At 39.4% G+C, this 18,287-nt stretch overlaps 1 protein-coding gene across 1 annotated transcript in view; it reads right to left on the minus strand.

Annotated features, from left to right (window-relative positions):
• The window catches only part of ARHGAP28 (Rho GTPase activating protein 28), a 76,280-nt gene that overhangs the window by 28,955 nt on the left and 29,038 nt on the right, over nucleotides 1-18,287 (minus strand). Inside the window, exons 2-3 of the mRNA XM_027748511.2 lie at nucleotides 5,809-6,011; nucleotides 1,070-1,287 (exon numbers count right to left, since the gene is read on the minus strand). Of these exons, the coding sequence (XP_027604312.1) occupies nucleotides 1,070-1,287; nucleotides 5,809-6,011 (421 nt within the window). The remainder of the gene's footprint in view (nucleotides 1-1,069; nucleotides 1,288-5,808; nucleotides 6,012-18,287) is intronic.

Below are 18,287 nucleotides of genomic sequence, written 5' to 3' on the forward strand. Positions count from 1 at the left end.
TGCAAACATGCTTGATTATTTCTCACGAAAGAAAGTCTGACCACAAGAAACTACCAGATACTTCTGGATGTATTTGTGGGATATCCGTAAGAGGTTCAAAAGAAACCAGATACTTAAATTTGGAGACAAATAAGTTAACTTTCTGGCCATTATAGCTTTTTGATTTTATCATAACTATGAAGCTACAATTTTGTATCCCAATTTTTTTTTGTTTTAAATAGTCCAGGATGCCAAGCCTTGAGGAGAAGATAGGACAAACAGAAAAGGACAAAGAAAAATCATAATGAAAAAGAATTTCTTGGAGTTTTGTGATGGCAAAAACTTTAATATTAATTTCAAAGGTGAGACTGTGAGCTTATTGGTGACTCCCATTTAAGGTATCATGAGTGACAAAGGTAAAATGCATGTTGCTTTGAGCATTGTACTAAATTCACACAGTTTACTCCATTCAACAAAGTCAAAACATGTAGTGCTAGGAATTGGTTCATTTAGGGCTATCCTCAGGGAAAAGCAGAAGAAACCACCAGAGGTAACATTCATTTCTGAAGTCATGAAGCAAATGAACAGTTAATAGATTTTCATTTGCTAGATAAGTGAAATGTAACTGCCAGTGTACCAGTTGCAATCATGCTGGCAGGTGTTTAATTGCTTATGCATATTTGAACCCCAGTTGCTTCATTAGAGAAGTTTTACTTCACCACTGAGACTGCTGAGTAAATAGCAAGTGTCCCCAGAAGCCATCAAAAATTTGAATAGCTGCCAAGAGTAACTCACCAATTTCCAAAAAATAAAGGAGTAAATGTTAGTCTTGGTAGGAGATTGCAGGAGGAAGACTGGTAACAGATACAATATTATGTTACAAGTTAGTTGCAAAACTGTGCACCATCTATTATGTTTGGTGTCTTCCTTTCTTCTCAAAACGTAACATATAGAGTATTAAAAGTCTGATTTTAGGGTCAGGAGCTGCCACTGGCTGTCTGTACATTGTCAGCAGAAGGTTCCTGTCTGGCAGAAACTTTGGTGAGCTACTTGCAAATTGCATAAAAATTAAGATCAAAGGGATACTTACAGAAGAGTCATTGGTGCCAAAGATGTCTCGCACATCCCGGACTGTGTGCTTGTTCTTCTTCCTCAGGGTCTGAGTGTAGGTGTTGTACCTCTTCTGTACGGCAGCAGCTTGAGTTCTGGTCAGAGTGGACAGCAGAGCTTGGCCATCCTCCTCTTCAGCTCCAGAGATCAACGTAGATAAACCTACATCTTGCAGCCATTCTGCCTCCAGTTCCCCTTCTGCGAAGGAAGAGAGTGTGTTACCAGGCCTGGCAAGGAAGGGCGAGGGGGCTGAAGGAAAGGAGATGGCATGACAGACTGCTGCCATAGCCTTTACCGTGACAAGACTCCAATTCCAACCTTTTCTAGGCCAGAAGTGCAAGTAAAGATGGTTTTGTCAACATGCTCTCCACTTCCAGTTTGTCAGTGTCTGCATAGGAGAGGCTTACCAGAAGAACAGAGGAGGCATTTCTAACCTGTGCATCAGCATAGGCGTGTGAAAAAGGCAACAGAGTAGCAAGCCTGACACAGCAAGGTCCTTAAAAGCTAACGCCTAATGCAAGAGCACAAATCTCCTCAGTTACCACTTATGCCATGCTTACCATTTTTAGCATGCTCTACTGGATAAAGACATTTGGTTGATGGAATTTAAATTGGTATTCGAATCCAAATAAACAAAAATACTGAAGATGTATACAACAGAATAATGTATTTGCACACTAACAGTGGAATTTGAGATGTCAGAGGGCCAGCTGGTAGTCAGACACCTAGTGAAGAAGCCACACTAAGAGAAGGGTGATGTCCACCCAGTCCAGCAGCTTGTTTTGAATAAGATGATTAAGAACCAGAGCTGCTCACTAAAGAACAAGGTTCAGGAAGGGGTAGGTATCAAAGAGGTCAGGTAGGGGTGGAATATGCAAAAATAGCCATCCTTGCATGCTAGGTATCATCCTAATTTCTGGTAATGAAAGACTCACTAGCACTGTACACCCCAGCATTTCTTGGTATTTTAATTAGTGACTAATATCTTCTTGAATCTTGTTTCTCAGCTAGTTCAACACTGCAACTGGTTCCACAGTGAGATTAGGCACTGTGTGAAAAATTGTTTTCTATCCTGGCTCTATTGGGGGAAGCTTCTGGCATCTTTTCACAGAGCCACACTTGCAGTCCCCCCGCTACCAAAACCTGTCCAGGCAAAGCCAATGCAGGTTTTCAGCTTGCTACCTGTTACATTAAATTAATATGCCTTGTCATTATTGGACTAGCAGAAGCTCCCAGTCTGCCTTCTCTGAATCATTTAGTGATTTTAAATTTTGCTGTCATTGCTTTTTTATTTGTCTGCTTTTTAAAGTAAATAGTCACTGCCTTTTAAAATCTCTCATCACATAGGAGATTCCGAGGTCCTTCATTTCAGTTTTGGGAGCAATCCTAGCTCAGCAGTATGCTGCTTGAGACAGGACACTAATTTCATTACGGCTCTAACTGAAGAAGAGGTACTACAAATAAACATGTCAAACAGGAAATGGATTAATTTGCAGCATGTTCTATAAAACAACTAGTCAATGCACTTATTGTTCTTGTCCCAGTGCTGGTCTTAATGGCAGGTTGGTATTTCCACTCTCCCTTTATTGCCTCTTCTTGACATCAGAATGCAGGCTGATTGATGGACACCAGTTTGCTGCACTTTGGCAGCTAGATACACAAAAGAGAAAATTACAGGACTGGGCTGTAGGGACAAGCAAAAGCATCTTATGCATGTGCCATCACTGACTTCATTGTTAACTGCCCTGCCTCTTTACAAAACTCTACAAAAATAGCTGCTTCTAAAACCCTTGCTCTGTGTTAGCCAGGGGTGTGACCAGCCCTGTATGCCCTGAAACAGCTTCTCTGCTCTTATCCTTTCTTTATCCACAGACAGGATTACAGTGTTCCCTTCCCATCTTTGTAAGTTTTGAACTTCCCTCCTCACTCTTCTTTCTAAGAAGGTCTCTTCTCATCCTTCTGTGCTGCTGTTGGAGCCACATCTGTCCATGTTTCAGTTTTTTAATTATATTAATTTTAGCTTTTGTCTTGACATATTCTTTCCAAGTATTGAGTTTTTAATCAAACTCGTTTTTCATGATGCTATGAAAAATAGTAAGGCAGACATGAAATTCTGCCTGCTTACCACTTGTTTTCTCTGGCTTTTGGCCTCTTCCTGTTCCAACCACTCACAAACAATAGACTAAGAAATAGCAACAGCAATCAGAGGAATAAAACTATCAAAGAGAAGAAATTTATTCATTAAAAAACCTTCAAAATCTTATGTCACATAGGTTTTAAACATAGGTTAAAAACCCCTCATGCTGTTTTACAAATCTTATTTTGACAGTTAGCTACTTATACAGCAGGGTCTTGATACTGTGCTCCACCAGAAGATAAACAGATAATTGAGAAGGTAATTATCTTTTTCTCATAGAGATTGCTAGGAAAGAGGTGTGCCTTGCTTTGAATTTCAGATATAACCTGAAATAACTCACAGATATAATCTTAAACAATGCACAGCATCCCAGCCTTGAAACATGAAGTTCTAAAGCAGCTCAGTACATCATAGACATCTTAAATACCCCGTCTTCCTCCTCCCCTACATTTTCACATTTTCACCCCTTGTGTCACTTGTTATAATCTTCTGTTCTTTTTTGATTGTATTTACTAACATCAGCAGAGTAAGTGTGCTGTTGTCTGTCCCTTGCATGTGTTGTCTGGCAAACCACATTGTGGTTTTGACAGTATCAGTGGTGCCGGGCCGCTACCACCCTTTGGCCTTCTTTTTAAGGATCTTGCCTCTCTTCCTCTCAAAGACATCTCAAAAGGGCGACGAATATTTGTTTCTATTTTGCCCCAAGGGTTTTCACATTGATTTGGCAAGGAGAATTATACTATTAGGACCTTAATAGAACTTCCAAGATTTATAATCCCAAACTGAATATATTCCTGATCTTAATAACTAGGACAAACATTGCCTGGTTGTGTGTGAGTGTATGCAATATATATATATATATATGTTTAAAACAACAAAATGAAGGTAAATGAAGTGTGGAGATGTGCTGCACTTTGACTTGCAGTCTCATTTTTAATTAATGTCAGAGGGGAAAAAATCAACACATTGTAATGAGGTGTAATCAGACAAAGGGTAACATAGGACTGCAGCAGAGTTTGGGCTGTTGTGAAGATTTAGTTCAGCAGTAATGAAAGTGATGGAAAACTTTCTGGAAAATGAGGTTCTGTACTGACTTTCCCTACTAACTTACACAGCTTGGTAACTCACAGATTTGTGACATTCTCCTGATGGTGCAGACAAGTCAGAGACACCTGTCAGTTCATGCTGAATGAAGGAGAGACACCAATAGGTTCACAACCTCTTTCTAAGGTCTCCAAGTTAAAGAGTATGATCAGACAAGAATTTTCCCAATAAGGAACAGAGGAGTGCAGTTTAGATTTAAGCTGACCGACCATAACCCTCATAGCAGACCAAGATTTCTGGTGAACCCGTCTTCTCCCTTGGCTTCCAAGAGAGCCCTACTGGGAACTACTGAGTGGGAGGTGTTTCCAATGGGAACAGTACGTGGTTGGAGTTAGATACCTCTGTATAAGTTACTTACCATGACTGATTACATATTTGTTTGATTAATAATGTAGTACTTTTCCCCCCTTTTCACCATTCTTCCTGGGAGCAGAATTAATGACATCCCATTGCGTGTCAAAGTAAAAAAAACCTCATCACCACTGTGTTAATAATTGCAAGGAAAGAACACACCATTGCTTCAAAATCTATCCCTAGATCAGTAATTACCAGACTAGTAGCCATGAGCCACAAGATGTTCTCCAGAAAGAGTTATCAGTGGGTCATGACCTCAGAAGAAATTCTTTTTCATCCTGTAGTAACACCTGGTATTTTGTGTTGCACAATATAATGCATTAGTAAATGGGGTCAAAACCGGAAAAAAATGTGAACTGTTGTTCTACATGTTATCAAATCTAACACAAAGCTGTATTGCAACAAGCCAGCACAGACTATTATGTATTTTTCCAAATACAGTACAAAACAAGAGAGAGGAAAAGGTTAAGATAACAGAATGAGGTAGTAATACCTTCAGGATATGTTGCATAAGTGATGAATGAATTTGGTCAAGTGGGGAGTCTGAACAATGTAGGCATCCATATATTCAGACTTACCTCTGAACTAAACTCTAAACTCTTCTTGAATTATATCTGAATTGGGTAATCTCATAGAAACAGGCAGTTATCAAATTCCTGATAGCACTAAACAATATCTAACCAAAAAATTCTTCAAGACTTTAATAACTTCTGCATCATATCCAACCAAAAACCAGAAAATTTAAAATTCCAGCATACTAAATGAATTATTAACAAAATAAATTTAACAAAATAAATTGTTTTACTTTAAATGTTTTGGTTTAGTCTAATGCTGGAGATTTAGCTTTCATTGAGTGCCTCTCCTTTATGAATTACACTGTATCTGTTCTCCTGAAGCACAAAGTCAATGCAAAAAAACCTTACTTCAGAAGTTAATTACCAGCTCCAGTTATAAACCAGAGCGAATTATTGCTTCTTTCCAGTGATTGACTGTGATGTTCAGAAGCAGAGCTACAGTGACCCAGCCTAGTACTTTTGCTCATACTGAGTGACACGAGAAAGGAGATCTCTTTAGTGAGAAGGCAAAGCCAAGGCATAAGGAAGAAGTGGTGTTTGTGTGCTCACCATCAGCAGGTTTGAACTCCAAGACTGTTGCTTCTTCAGATCCATCTTCTCTGCTCTCCTTGATGCTCTCCACTTCACACCAAAAGTCCTCCATGGAAGTGCTGTCCATGGAGGCCTGGGAATTGGAGCGACTGAATGTAGGAGGAGGTGCTGACTCATTTGAAAGCATCCTGTTAATTCTTCGACAACGAGAGAGGGACTTTCTGAAGAGACAGTAATACAAATAAAATTACTTTTCTATCATGCTAACTTGTGCCATGGAGATGGAGCAGGCAACTAGGGCTTCACCTGTGACTGTACCAGGGAGGAAGGAACAAGATTTCAGAGACTAAGTAAACAGTTCTAGTAATTGTAATGACCTCTGTTGCTCAGAACAATTATGGGTAGACATTTATTTTGCATCTAATAATTTATCTATTTAATGTTTAGTGTTTCTCACTGTAGAGAGGGACGCAGGAGATGAAATTTCTATTTGTAATACTGATATCCATCTAATGACACGCTGGAAAACTATTTTAACTTTTTTATACCTCAGTTTCTCTTTCTATCCCTTCTTGTTTTGCTGGCTGGCTGAAATTTTTCAGTGAAAACTCTGGGGAAAAATAATGAGACTTAGGAACCCTGAAATATTTTATAAACTTATACTGGCTCCAGAAAACAATTCAAAACTTGAAATACTTTAATTCAGAGAAATCATTGCCTTTTATTTGAAAATATTAAAAAAAAATAAAAAAATATTTTAAAATATTTCTTTTTTTTTTCTTAAATTAAGCTAAAATAGAAAAAAATTTAACAAAATTTGTCTTTGAATTGAAATAGTATATTCTGGGTCAGACAGAAGGCTTTGATCACAGGTTCAAAAAATTATGATTCACTAAAAATGAAGTTTAAACCTAAGATTCAATACAGTGATTGAATTAAAACAAAGTTTGTTCCTTACTCTTTTGTTCTGGTCTTTTCCCACTGTAAGTACTTGCAGCTGAAGACAGTTATATAAGTTAATTCAAAATTTAATACAACATCCACCATGAAAGTCTCATCTGACTTTGCTTTTTTACATTATTATGGCTGCAATACTGTAAACAGCTTTTGTAAGTATAATTGTAGTAGATACAGTAATCAGTAATAATAACCACAACAGTATTTGTACAAAAGAGTTAGGAAGTAACACAATTATGGCAGAGAGCTAGACTACAGGAATTAATGGAAAGTTCTGTCATAAGGTCTTCTGGCCTTCGCTTATCTGAATTAATTGAAATGTAGTTTCCCTTTCTCTTCCTTTTCTGCATTCTCTTTCCCTTTCTCCATTCTGCCAACACGCCTTTGTTTAAAAACACAGGCAACACTTTTACTCCACTAAAAAAAAAATAAATCTTTCCTTTTCAGTATTTCCCTCCATGTCAAAGTTTTGGTAATGGATGTATACAGAATATGTTATTTAATAAAGCTGACCAAGCATGCTTTTTCCTCTTTGTGCTGCTGCCTCTGCTTCATCCTTCCTTGCCAGTGAAGGGCTAGCTGCTTTCTTGGGGCTCTTGCAGCACCCTTGCTCTATCTGAGTGGTTCCTTCTGGGCTAGGTCTGAGCCCCAGGTTAGGGAGCTGTGGTAGAAACAACGGAGCACATCAAATCCAGCTTTGGATGTGATCAGGCTTTATAAAAGTTAAAGCTCAGGCCTTTGCCTTTTTCTGAACACATGCAGCTGTTATATGGATGATTCAGTTGCCAAAACTGCCCATGTTCTCTTGGAGAGCTGCTGAGAAGCAAAGCTTTGTGATGGGTGACAACACTGCAGGAGAAAATGTGCTATGGGACTGTGGAGACATGTACTCCAGGCAGAGAAGTGCTACCTTCACTGTTTTTCTCCTTTTTCCCCCTTATAAACAGAAAATGATTGTTTACTTTAAAACACAGTGGTGAAACTGTTACTGTTTTAATTAGAACAAGCCACAGTCACCAAATCTGAGAGGAATTTGTGACACAACTGTGGTTAAAGCTATTTGAGTGTTTTCCACATAGCTTTCCCTCTGGGGAGATGTGTTTCAGTCGGCTTTTGTTTGCAAAGCCTCAGATGACTAGGGTACCCGATAAATTATAATCACTGGGATTATGTATTCTGGATGTGTCAGCCTCTGGTTTCTTATGGGTTTCCCTTTCTTTTATGGATTCAACTGTCTCTCTTCCCTGCGTCAGCAAGTAAGAAAAAAATGCATGTCTCACTATCATGACCTAACTATCATGAGTTAATACTGTACCAAGCGTCCCCAAGCAGAGGTTTTAACCAGCAGAAACACAAACCCTGAGAAGCAGCCAGAAAACCCCATCTCTTCAGCTGGGAGCTGGCAGGGGGATGGGGGAAACAGCTACCACTGACCAACTACTTGCTGCTGTGAAAAGCTGAGCTCTTTTGTTAAAAAGGTGATAGTGAACACAAATAAGGAAAAAGGCAAAACTTCCTGGCACTCTAATGGCGTTTGGGGCCCCTGTTCTTTGGACATTGTGAGAGCAGAGGAGACAGCCCAGCCCGGTGCCTATCCTCCTCCTGCAGCCTGCCCCTCACCAGCCTCCGCTTCAGCTCAGGGCTCTGCCTGAAACCCCCACACTGCTGCCCACTGAGAAATTCATGGCCCTACTTAATATAAACCTTTGTGAAAAATAAGTTCCTACATGTGCTATATAGCACAGCCCGTAGATCCCAAGCCAGCAATTGCAGTAAGGAACACTCTCACCAGTCTGGAATCAAACATGTGCTAGGAGGAGAAAAGGGCAGCTCTGATAGCATCATTGGGTCCTATAATTTAATCATAGTCAGAGAATTTAAACATTTCCTGCCCTTCCAGTGTGAATCTTGACCATGACCCTGCTCCTTGGGCCTCGACTCCATCACCACTTCAGCTGGCTTGAACCAAGGCTTTTTATTTCACCATATTAGGAAGAAAGAGGCTTGGTGGGTTGCTGCTTTTCTCCCCACAGCGAGTATGCTTATTTTGTAATACTACCGTACCAAAAAGCTAAATGCAAAACAGACCATGTAGCACGGCAACAACTGCTGTGGCAACCAGCTTTACCAAATACATCTAAGGTTCCTGGGTAATTAATGTGCATTTACAACAATATTAAAGTACAGAGCTTATTTGGAAAATCAGCTGAACAAAGTCTCCTGAGAACTTCATCTATGAGGCTTGTTATCTCAACCTGGATTAAATCAAGCTGTGTAAAATTTCTGTAATGAGAAAGGTTAGGCAGAGGTGCTTAATCCTTATTGGTAAACATCTGAAGCTTGCTTCCAGGTGGTCTGGTACAAACTTTCTTCAATTATTGTCAGTCTGCCTATTAAAAGTTCATCTGTTTGAAAGACCTCCAGCTGCTGTTTTGACCCATATACCTGTGACTCTTGTCCTGGAGGAAGTGGTCTTGCCTTTATGTGATAATGGCAGTTGTCTCCCATTTCCTCCAGCCAAAGATGGTCAAAACAGTTTCAGGAAAAAAAAGTCCTACTGAGGAAGCAAAGCATATTCTTCACTGCTCTTAATTAATTCTTGAAGGACACTAAATGCCCACTGACTCAGCAATCAGCCTGCCTGTCCCAGAAATAGTTCAAGAAGCCCAGGCTGCCTGTTAACTGGGAACTCTCACAGTAGAAAACTTCTGTTCCTGACACCTTTTCCACCTTCAAACCATTCTGTCTCATTTGCTCTTTTTTTTCTCAGTGTCTGTACAGAAGTTTAGAACAATAAAAAGTTTTCACTAAGCTGATTCTGAAAAAGCTACCTATAGAAAAGCTGAAAACCAGTCTTGTTAAGTAAGTAGCAATCAAAAAGCTCATGCTCAGTTTCTTTTGTTCACACACATGGGTAGTGGTGAACTAATCTGAAACACTGACTAAATTAAACACAGGAGGGATCTCAGATCCTGGCTTACTAGATGGAAAGAGCTGGGAGAGAAGTATGAATCTAAAAGCACTGAGGAACAATTATAGCAACTCCACTGAATGAGCTGAAATTGTTTTCAGGGTGGAATAAAAAAAAAGGAGAAAGGGTTAAAGACTGCCAGTAAGGAGAAATATGATGATATAATTTAGAAAGCTTTCTGCGGAAAGATTTTTGCAAGGAAGCAGGGTATTTCCATGGGCACAAGGAGACTGATTCAACTGTGTGTGACTGGTTTTGGTCTGGTGTACGTTTAGAATTCTGATGAAATGCAACAGCAAAGCAGGCCTACTGACCCTAAATTTTATCTTCCATATGTAGTGCAGAAGTGTGCTGTTCAGGATCTGATACCACACATTGATTTCAGGATAGCCAAGCCAGATCCAATAAGCTATTCTTATCCTATCTCCAAAATAAAAGTCTGTCAAACCACATGAAGAGCTGGCTCAGTGACATCTAATGATTGCTCACAGGCTCAGTAATGATAAAGCCAGGCTTCTGCTTTGAGTTCAATTAAGTAATGGATAGTAAAGAATCCATAAAACAAATAGGAGCAATAAAGTCATCTTGTAGTTAAAACTAGCACTTAATCCTTGTTTACAGAGAGAGACAGGACATGTTACTTTTGTGGGCTGTTATACTTCATTTAATTTGGTGGGTCCTGAACCTGCTTCACCACAATTAATCACATTTATAGGAATGAGGAAGATGAAGGAAGCATTATAGGATGAAAATCCACCTTTTCACATTGCAATCATTCTGGCAGTATAAACACTTGCTCAGCTCTTCTCAAATGTAAAAAAGAGGATGGTAGGTTGCATTGACAAGGAAACAACATTTATTCTTCTTTATTAAGAATTGTTCTGAATTGTTAGGAAGCAGTCATGTACCATTATTTATCTTCCTTTTAAATAAAATGTATACAAATTCCAGGCAGAGTCCAGCAATGGGAAATAGTATTTTTGTGCACAGTTCACTGCACAGTTCACCCTTGCCCCAAATCTCTCACCTTCTGGTTCCTTCCTGGAGACCCTATACTGTTTGCTGTCTGCTTATTTCCTTCTCTCCATGCTCGGTGGCTTCTGATCACAGAGAGGGGTATACATCAGACAACATTTAACCCCCTAATCCATCTATACCTTCTGTTTCTGATTATCTCACAAATGTTAGGCAAATTGTATACAGTAGATCCTAAAGTTTCCCAGTCCTTTCTCTAACATCTAGCATAGCAAATATTTAAACTATCAAGCCCACTGATTTCACAGAGCTGTCACTCAGCCCCCCTTGTAACGGAGAATATGAGTGAGAGGCAGAATAGGATTTTATTTCATTATTAATTTTCTCATCCTGTGGCCCAGCAGAATTCTGAAAACATATGAATCTCATTGCTCTTTGTTACAAAGCTCTGTTTGAAAATAAGCTATCATCTTATTGTATCAGTTAGACTTGAAACCACAAGAATTCTGTATTTTGTCTGTCTTTGTATTCTACAAAATATTCTTCAAAATATCATTCTGTCAACTTTAATTTTACTTCAGATTCTGCATCTGGGAAAGGTCAACTCTGGATGTACGTATAGTCTGGGGAACGAGATGCTGGAGAGCAGTGCCACAGAAAAGGGATCTGGGGGTCCTGGTCGATGGCAAGTTGAATCTGAGTCAGCAGTGCCCCGGCAGCCAGGAGGGCCAACTGTGTCCTGGGTGACATCAGGCAAAGCATCACCAGCCGGTCGAGGGAGGGGATTGTCCTGCTCTGCTCTGCACTGGGGCAGCCTCACCTCAAGTCCTGTGTGCAATTTTGGGTGCTGCAGTTTAAGAAAGATAAGAAGCTCCTTGAAAGCATCCAAAGAAGGACTACAAAGATGGTGAAGGATTTGGAGGGGAATCCTCCAGAATACAAGAAGTGAGTGAGATTGCTTGGTGTTTTCAGCCTGGAGGAGACTAAAGGGAGACCTCATAGCAGTCTACAGCTTCCTCACCAGGGGCAGGCACTGATCTCTTTCTCTGGTGACCAGTAGCAGGACCTGAGGGAATGGCATAAAGCTGTGTCAGGGGAGGTTCAGGTTGGATATTAGGAAAAGGTTTTTCACCCAGAGGGAGGTTGGGCACTGGAACAGGCTCCCCAGGGAAATGGTCACAGCACCAAACCTGCCAGAGTTCAAGAAGTGTTTGGACAAGACTCTCAGGCACATGCGTGATTCTTGGGGCTGCCCTGTGCAGGGCCAGGTGTCGGACTTCAGTGATCCTTGTGGGTCCCTTCCAACTCAGCATGTTCTATGATTCAATGATTCCATGATTTTTGGGACCCAAAGGAGTTGTCTAATGAGTCCTAAAATTTAAAAGATTTAAAAGAGAAAAGACTTGTAGGATTTACAGGAATTAAAAATTTAATTTATTTAATTATACTTTGTCTGCAATTCATCAAGGTACTAACAGAAGTTATGAGATTCAACTGTAGAGTCTGCATGGCAGTGTTACCTGTCAACATTTAAAAATGTGTTTCACCTTGGGTTCTTCAGCTGTCTCGTATGCAACTTTTTTGTAAATGTTAGGGAAGTCCTCTGCTGTAACAAAGGCCACATTGTGACCCGCTCTGTGGCTGATCGTGGAGATTGCAGAAGAATCTCTCTCTGTTTGTGCATTTTGATGTGAGGGCTCTCACAATCAGACCCTTTGAGCTAAGGGAGTGCAGGGAATATCTAGGTATTGCCTGCTGGCAACAGTGACCTTTGGGGACATAACCCAGACCTCTCCTCCACACTGGCAATAACATCACTTCAGTGCTAGCCTGATGCAACAGAGACAGTGCACTACATGGCTGCAGTGTGTCCGTCAAAATCTGAAAGGGACTCTATTCCATCTTCTTTCTCCTAACAAGGCTGTTCCTAAAGGGCAGAAGGGATTCACAAACGATTAACACTAACAAGAGTATGTTCTGTTAACCATTTTTTTTCAAGTGAATTGAAAAGAATTCTTTTCATATATATTAAGAGGAAGCAATATAAGCCAGTTTTCAATGTTGAAGACTTAAGAACATGAGCAGATCATGGTAGAATATGTTAGATGTAATTTTCAGTGTGTATGGGTAAGATAAGAAACATCTGGACAAGGCCTACAGCAGGCAAAAGCTGGTTGTAAGCAGCCAGTTTAAACATCTTACACATTTCCAACACATTTTTATTGTTAGACGTGACAAATTCTTTTGTTGTGTTGATGCTTAAGTCCAATTGTTTTTATACAAAAAAAAAATCCATGCATCCATGTTGGCCCTGTATTTGGGCAGGCCAAATTTTCCAGCAGGAAACACAGCCACATGAGCCACGTACTTTGGGCTTAGAAAATCATGTTCTTCCAGAAAATGGTTGATCTATTGTGCCTCTACAGTATAAATGTACAGTACAAATGTATAGTACAATGATTTGTGCCTGAGCATTGAACCCAATGGATGTCACACTTTATCAGCTAGAGCTGATGAAAGCCTCCAGGAGCACCAGGCTCACTGTGCATGCACTGTACAATGTACCCACTTCTGTTCAGGAGATGCCTCGAAAAATTCCATCTGGCACGCACCCAGAGAGATTCTAGTTAGCTTAGCACCCCACAATTCAAGGCAAACCCTTCAAATTCCACCTGGACCAAATCTGAAAACAAGATGTATGGCAGCCCTGGATTTACTACTGCAACATTACCAGCCCTTGGCATGGATTCCTCAGTCAAGCCACACAGTAAACATGAAGCTGACACATCTTGTTCTGCAGTTTGGTGCAAGCAGCGACCCAGCATCTTACCCGAAGTAGGAATCAAAGATGAAGTAGAGTCACATGAATGAAAAAGAGAGGAGGAAGCACAAATGCATTACATTGTCTAAACTCTAGTACTGCATAAAGTGTGATGCTGTTCACTGCTCAGGCACTTGGTTCCTCCTCAGAGAGCTATCTGTAGCAGTGAGGAAGCTCTCACAAAATGCAATGGAAAAGCTGAAATTCTTTTTTGCTTCCTACTGCTCTGGCAGTGTCACTTGTAAGGTAAGCAACAGCCCTGTAAGCACTCTCTGGGGACAGCACAGTCTCAAGTCAACCCAAGTACATGAGGCCACTAAGCATGCACATGTGTGTGACAGCAAGGAGATTAGAAGGAGGAGGAGAGTAATGTGCAGACTAATCCAGAATCTTCTTTCACAATAAAATTGATAAATCTCTGCAAGCAACTCACATTTAGCCAGATTCATTATTTATAACACAACAGGATACAGTTAAAACTGCAGGAAATGCACAGGTTCAAGAGCTCTAATGAGGCTTAAATCATTCATCAAGCAAGGAAGCAAACAAACTAAAACCCATAGGGGATATAACCTGGATAGTGTTAAAAGAGTTTTGGCTCCAAAAGCACAAATTAGATTTTTTAAAGAAAAATAAATATTAAAATACTCAGCAGGCACAATGAAACACTGAAACATAAGGGGTCAAACCTTCTACAGCTTTCAGTACATCTTATAACATTGCCTGGATTTATGTGGCAAACATGGAAGAATACATATATTTTTAATTTAGATCATTGTAAAGGAGCTATCCTTTCAACCAGCATGATTATTATCACTAAGAAACTCACAAAATTTGTGGGACATTCTCTCTCTGAAACACTTCAAAAGCCAAATTCAGTCATTTTGGTTGAATTAAGGTAATAATATTAAGAAATGAACTATACTGTTTACTGGAAGGCATCTAATGCAACTAAATACATTTCAAGTGTAAATATTTTAAGGTCTTGATATAAACAATGTAGGGAGGCAGATAAATCTAGAGAGGGAACATGGAAGCTAAACAGGAGCTTGAAATCATGCAATATGTCTTTGAAGTTTTCTTGGTGCTTAGTTTTAAGTGAAGTCCAGTTGTTACTTTCTTCCTTCCTATAATTAATGCATGCTTTTAGGTAAATGTCACCACTCCACCCATTACACTTTTTTCAAAGGCTTCAGGACCTAAGCAAACAAGCACTACTTATTTTTGTGAGTTACTGCGTTTTCCTTTAGATGTGTTTTAACTGTATTGAAAGCCATGTCTGACCTACAAAGTGTCAATATGTAAACTCTAATGTATTTTACGTTTTTGTCATGAATGGGATTGGTTACCATACAATTAATGAGAAAATGTTTTGAACATTGTGCTTAACAGTGTTTACAAGACCGGACTGAAGTAACATAAAACAACACACCGAGCTTTTAAAGCTAAGAAAATACAACCTTTAAAGCTACTTTATTGAAAAAAATGCATACACAATGAAGATACTCTTGAATCTTTTGACAGAGTGAGGAGCAACTTTATGCTGCCATTATAAAAATCCTGGATCAGATTCTCAGATAGTAATAAACTGTTACAACCCCGCTGGCTTAATTTATCCCTTATGTTTAAATTCAGAACATCCCTCTTTGTGGTACTTCTAATGTTGAAGATATTACAAATTACAAAATTTTCATGAGCAAATGTACACCATATAAATTTTTCTCAGCAGCTCTGGGTTCCTGTCTGGCAATTCTGAACTCTCAGTTTGTATTTTTCATCCTGTATTGTACTTTGTGGTATACTGAATCAGTCAGAAAGAATGAAAAATTTGCTGGAAAGTTCTGCAGCCAAATAAAAATCAAGATGTGAGCATAATTCTATTTTTTACCACTCAAGTACATTGGTAAAGATTGTATGAGTGACTTTGGAAAGAGTCCCACATTTGCTGAATAGGCTGTTCTTTTGTTAATGAAACTGCTTAAAAAGCAGTGTAGATAAAGAATGTGAATGAATAAAGAAATGTAGATGGATCTTGGAGAATATCTCAAAGCACTATGCTCCTATTTTTACCTGAAGAAAAATGGTTACACAGTCAGGAAACTGATGGAAAGTACATCAACAGGGAAACTCTTGTCAATGTCCTGAACAGTCTGTGACTTTATTCTTGATGACTTGAAGCAATGTGGAGCCTCATCTCTAACTCTGTCTCCCTTTCCGTCCCTCTGTCTGCAGCTGTCTCTGAACCCCACTTCTTTCCCTTCCTTTTCCATTTTCCAGAAATCAGGTGCTGGATGAGAGATTCACGTAGGGATGGAGCAAGCAGGGAAGCTGAGAAGGGCTCTCTACGCAGGGAGGAGGTGATACCATTGCAACGCAGGGGGACCAAACACAAACACACAAGGCACAGGATGGGAATTGCAGGTGGTGGATGCATTCCCACATGCTTATCCAACAGCATTTGACTGTCATATATCCTTATCAAAAGAAGTCACACATCAGCCCCTCCTTCCATTCAGTTATAAATATTTATAAAAAGCTCAGTCAAAGCAATCAAGGTGCTTTATGTTCTAAAAAAATTTATGAATAAAAAATCCCTAACAGCCAGGTAATATTAACAGAAGTAAATCCTCCTGGCTCTGCTGAGCCAGTGGAAGTTTGCTAATGTGGTGCACATTTTACCTTCAAGCTTTAAAAGGAAACCGTATCAGAATAGGTTTTTGACCTACACTTTTTCTTGGAACAATGAACGACTAATTTCTTGCTAATTCACTCATGTTTTTTCAGTCAAAATTTCAGGCTGTTTCAGTCACTTTAAAATTAAATTGCAGTATATTATTTGATAACCTCTCCCATTCAGGACATAAGTAAGCATATAAGCATAACTGTGTAAGCATAAAGCTAAATTTAAATCAAAAGCTGGTAGAAGACTCCTACTGGAGACTGGTCAAGACATTTTTCATTTATAATGTAAGTACAGAAACGTGTTGGCAAGAACCACTTGAGTTGCCAGATGAGTCTAGTAGAATTACCAGTGCTATGAAAGGTCATGGTGAGATGATGGCAGATGTCACAATAAGAAATGACAGAACAGAGGTGAAAATGAAGAGTGGAGGCTAAAATATGGTGGAGACAAACAGACAGGGAACACCAAGTAGATCATCACAGAGCAGAAATTCACATTTTCAGAGGAAACAAGGGACCACAAAATCAAATTTAGTTTATTATATTCTCAGGTCTTCAACAGAGGAATGAAGAGGTCAAGCAAAAACAACAACAAGGCATTTTCTTCTACATTGGCTATATAATTCCAATCTATGGAGTATAAAAGGTTTTCTGTGATCTTAAAATGATTTCTAGGCTTATGTTAAAGAGATAGACGGAACATCTTCATGAGAATTGTGAATGCAACACCCTAGTTTTTAAGTGGTATTTTTCTAATTTGTGTTCAAACGTTTATACTATGTGCCTGTGAAAAACATGACCTTTCTATGTAAGAAGTTAAATGAATCAGTGATGCTTCCAAACCACTTGGACTCCAGTGAGAGTTGGAACTGTTGGACTAAGCTACACTTCCCCACAATACCCATTAAAAAGACAAATGTCATAATAAGAAAAATCACTTTTTAAATGGTAAAACTAGTCCATGATGCACAACAGCCTTCTGTTTTCTTTGAATTTTTTTTTCTTTCCTGCTTATATGATTTTTGAGGTTTATCTCAAATATTTCATTCATGAGCACTCTGAGGGAAGCTGCAGTGTGCCAGGTATTTCAAAACTAGGTTTTCAAATATACTGCAGCTCCTGAAGGTCTTAGAGCTCTTACAGCTACAGAGACCACTAATATTTACAAAGCACAGTGCCTTTGTCTTCATTACCTCAGTGATGTGAGTAATTCTGAATCCTACAAGCAGGCCTGCTGAAGTCAGCCAAATGACTCCCGTGCATAGAGCTTGAACGTTTAACTTTCTTAATATTGATGCTAGAGGAGTTAGATATAGCTCTTGGAAATCTCTGAGGAAAATGAGCTCTTGTTGTATGGAAGACTGCAAGACTCCAAAGACATAGAGAGACAACATTATCTTTTCTTGAAGCATCTTAACATAGGCACAAAATGCCTGTTCATGTTCTCCTGGGAAGCAGAAACCTTAGATGGCCCACTGGAAAGCTTCTCAGCACCTTTTGTGTTGTATTGCAAGAAGGGATTACTCTTAGTTATTTTGACATTTACTGGTTTGTTCTGGCTTGTTGTAAGCTCTTCCGAGTTGTATTCGGACGATGGAAAGAGAACTTTGGACAACTGCCTGTTTAAGCTCTGTTGAGTTCTTCCCCGTCAGTCACAGTCTGGAGCCTGAACTCAGATATCAAATCATCATGCAGTGGATAATAACAGGAGAACCAAGAATTTGGTAACTACCAAAACACCCCAACTCCTCTCTGTAGCATTAACTAATTATATGGGCAAGTGCTAATTCATCATATTACAACCACAGAGATATCAAATAAGATTTACAGAGGGAGGTGAAGTGAGATCTCCAAAATCACATGGATGTTTTGCCACAGAAGAGGGTTAAAAATATAAGAGCTAGTTCATGACTTAAAGCAATGGCACACTTTGAGTAAAAGGACTACTAAATTTCCGTATGTCCTACAGAGCTTGGCTGAAGTTTCTATCTGACCTTTTTCAGCCCTGTACATATTCTTGGCTAGATAACCACTAAAAAGTAATTAATATTGCTATGCAAACATAGTAAATCATGTTTGGAAGCTCACACG

This window comes from Pipra filicauda, unplaced genomic scaffold, assembly GCF_003945595.2.
Source record: "Pipra filicauda isolate LSUMZ 115617 unplaced genomic scaffold, ASM394559v2 scaffold260_size1094732_pilon, whole genome shotgun sequence".
Lineage (NCBI taxonomy): Eukaryota > Metazoa > Chordata > Aves > Passeriformes > Pipridae > Pipra > Pipra filicauda.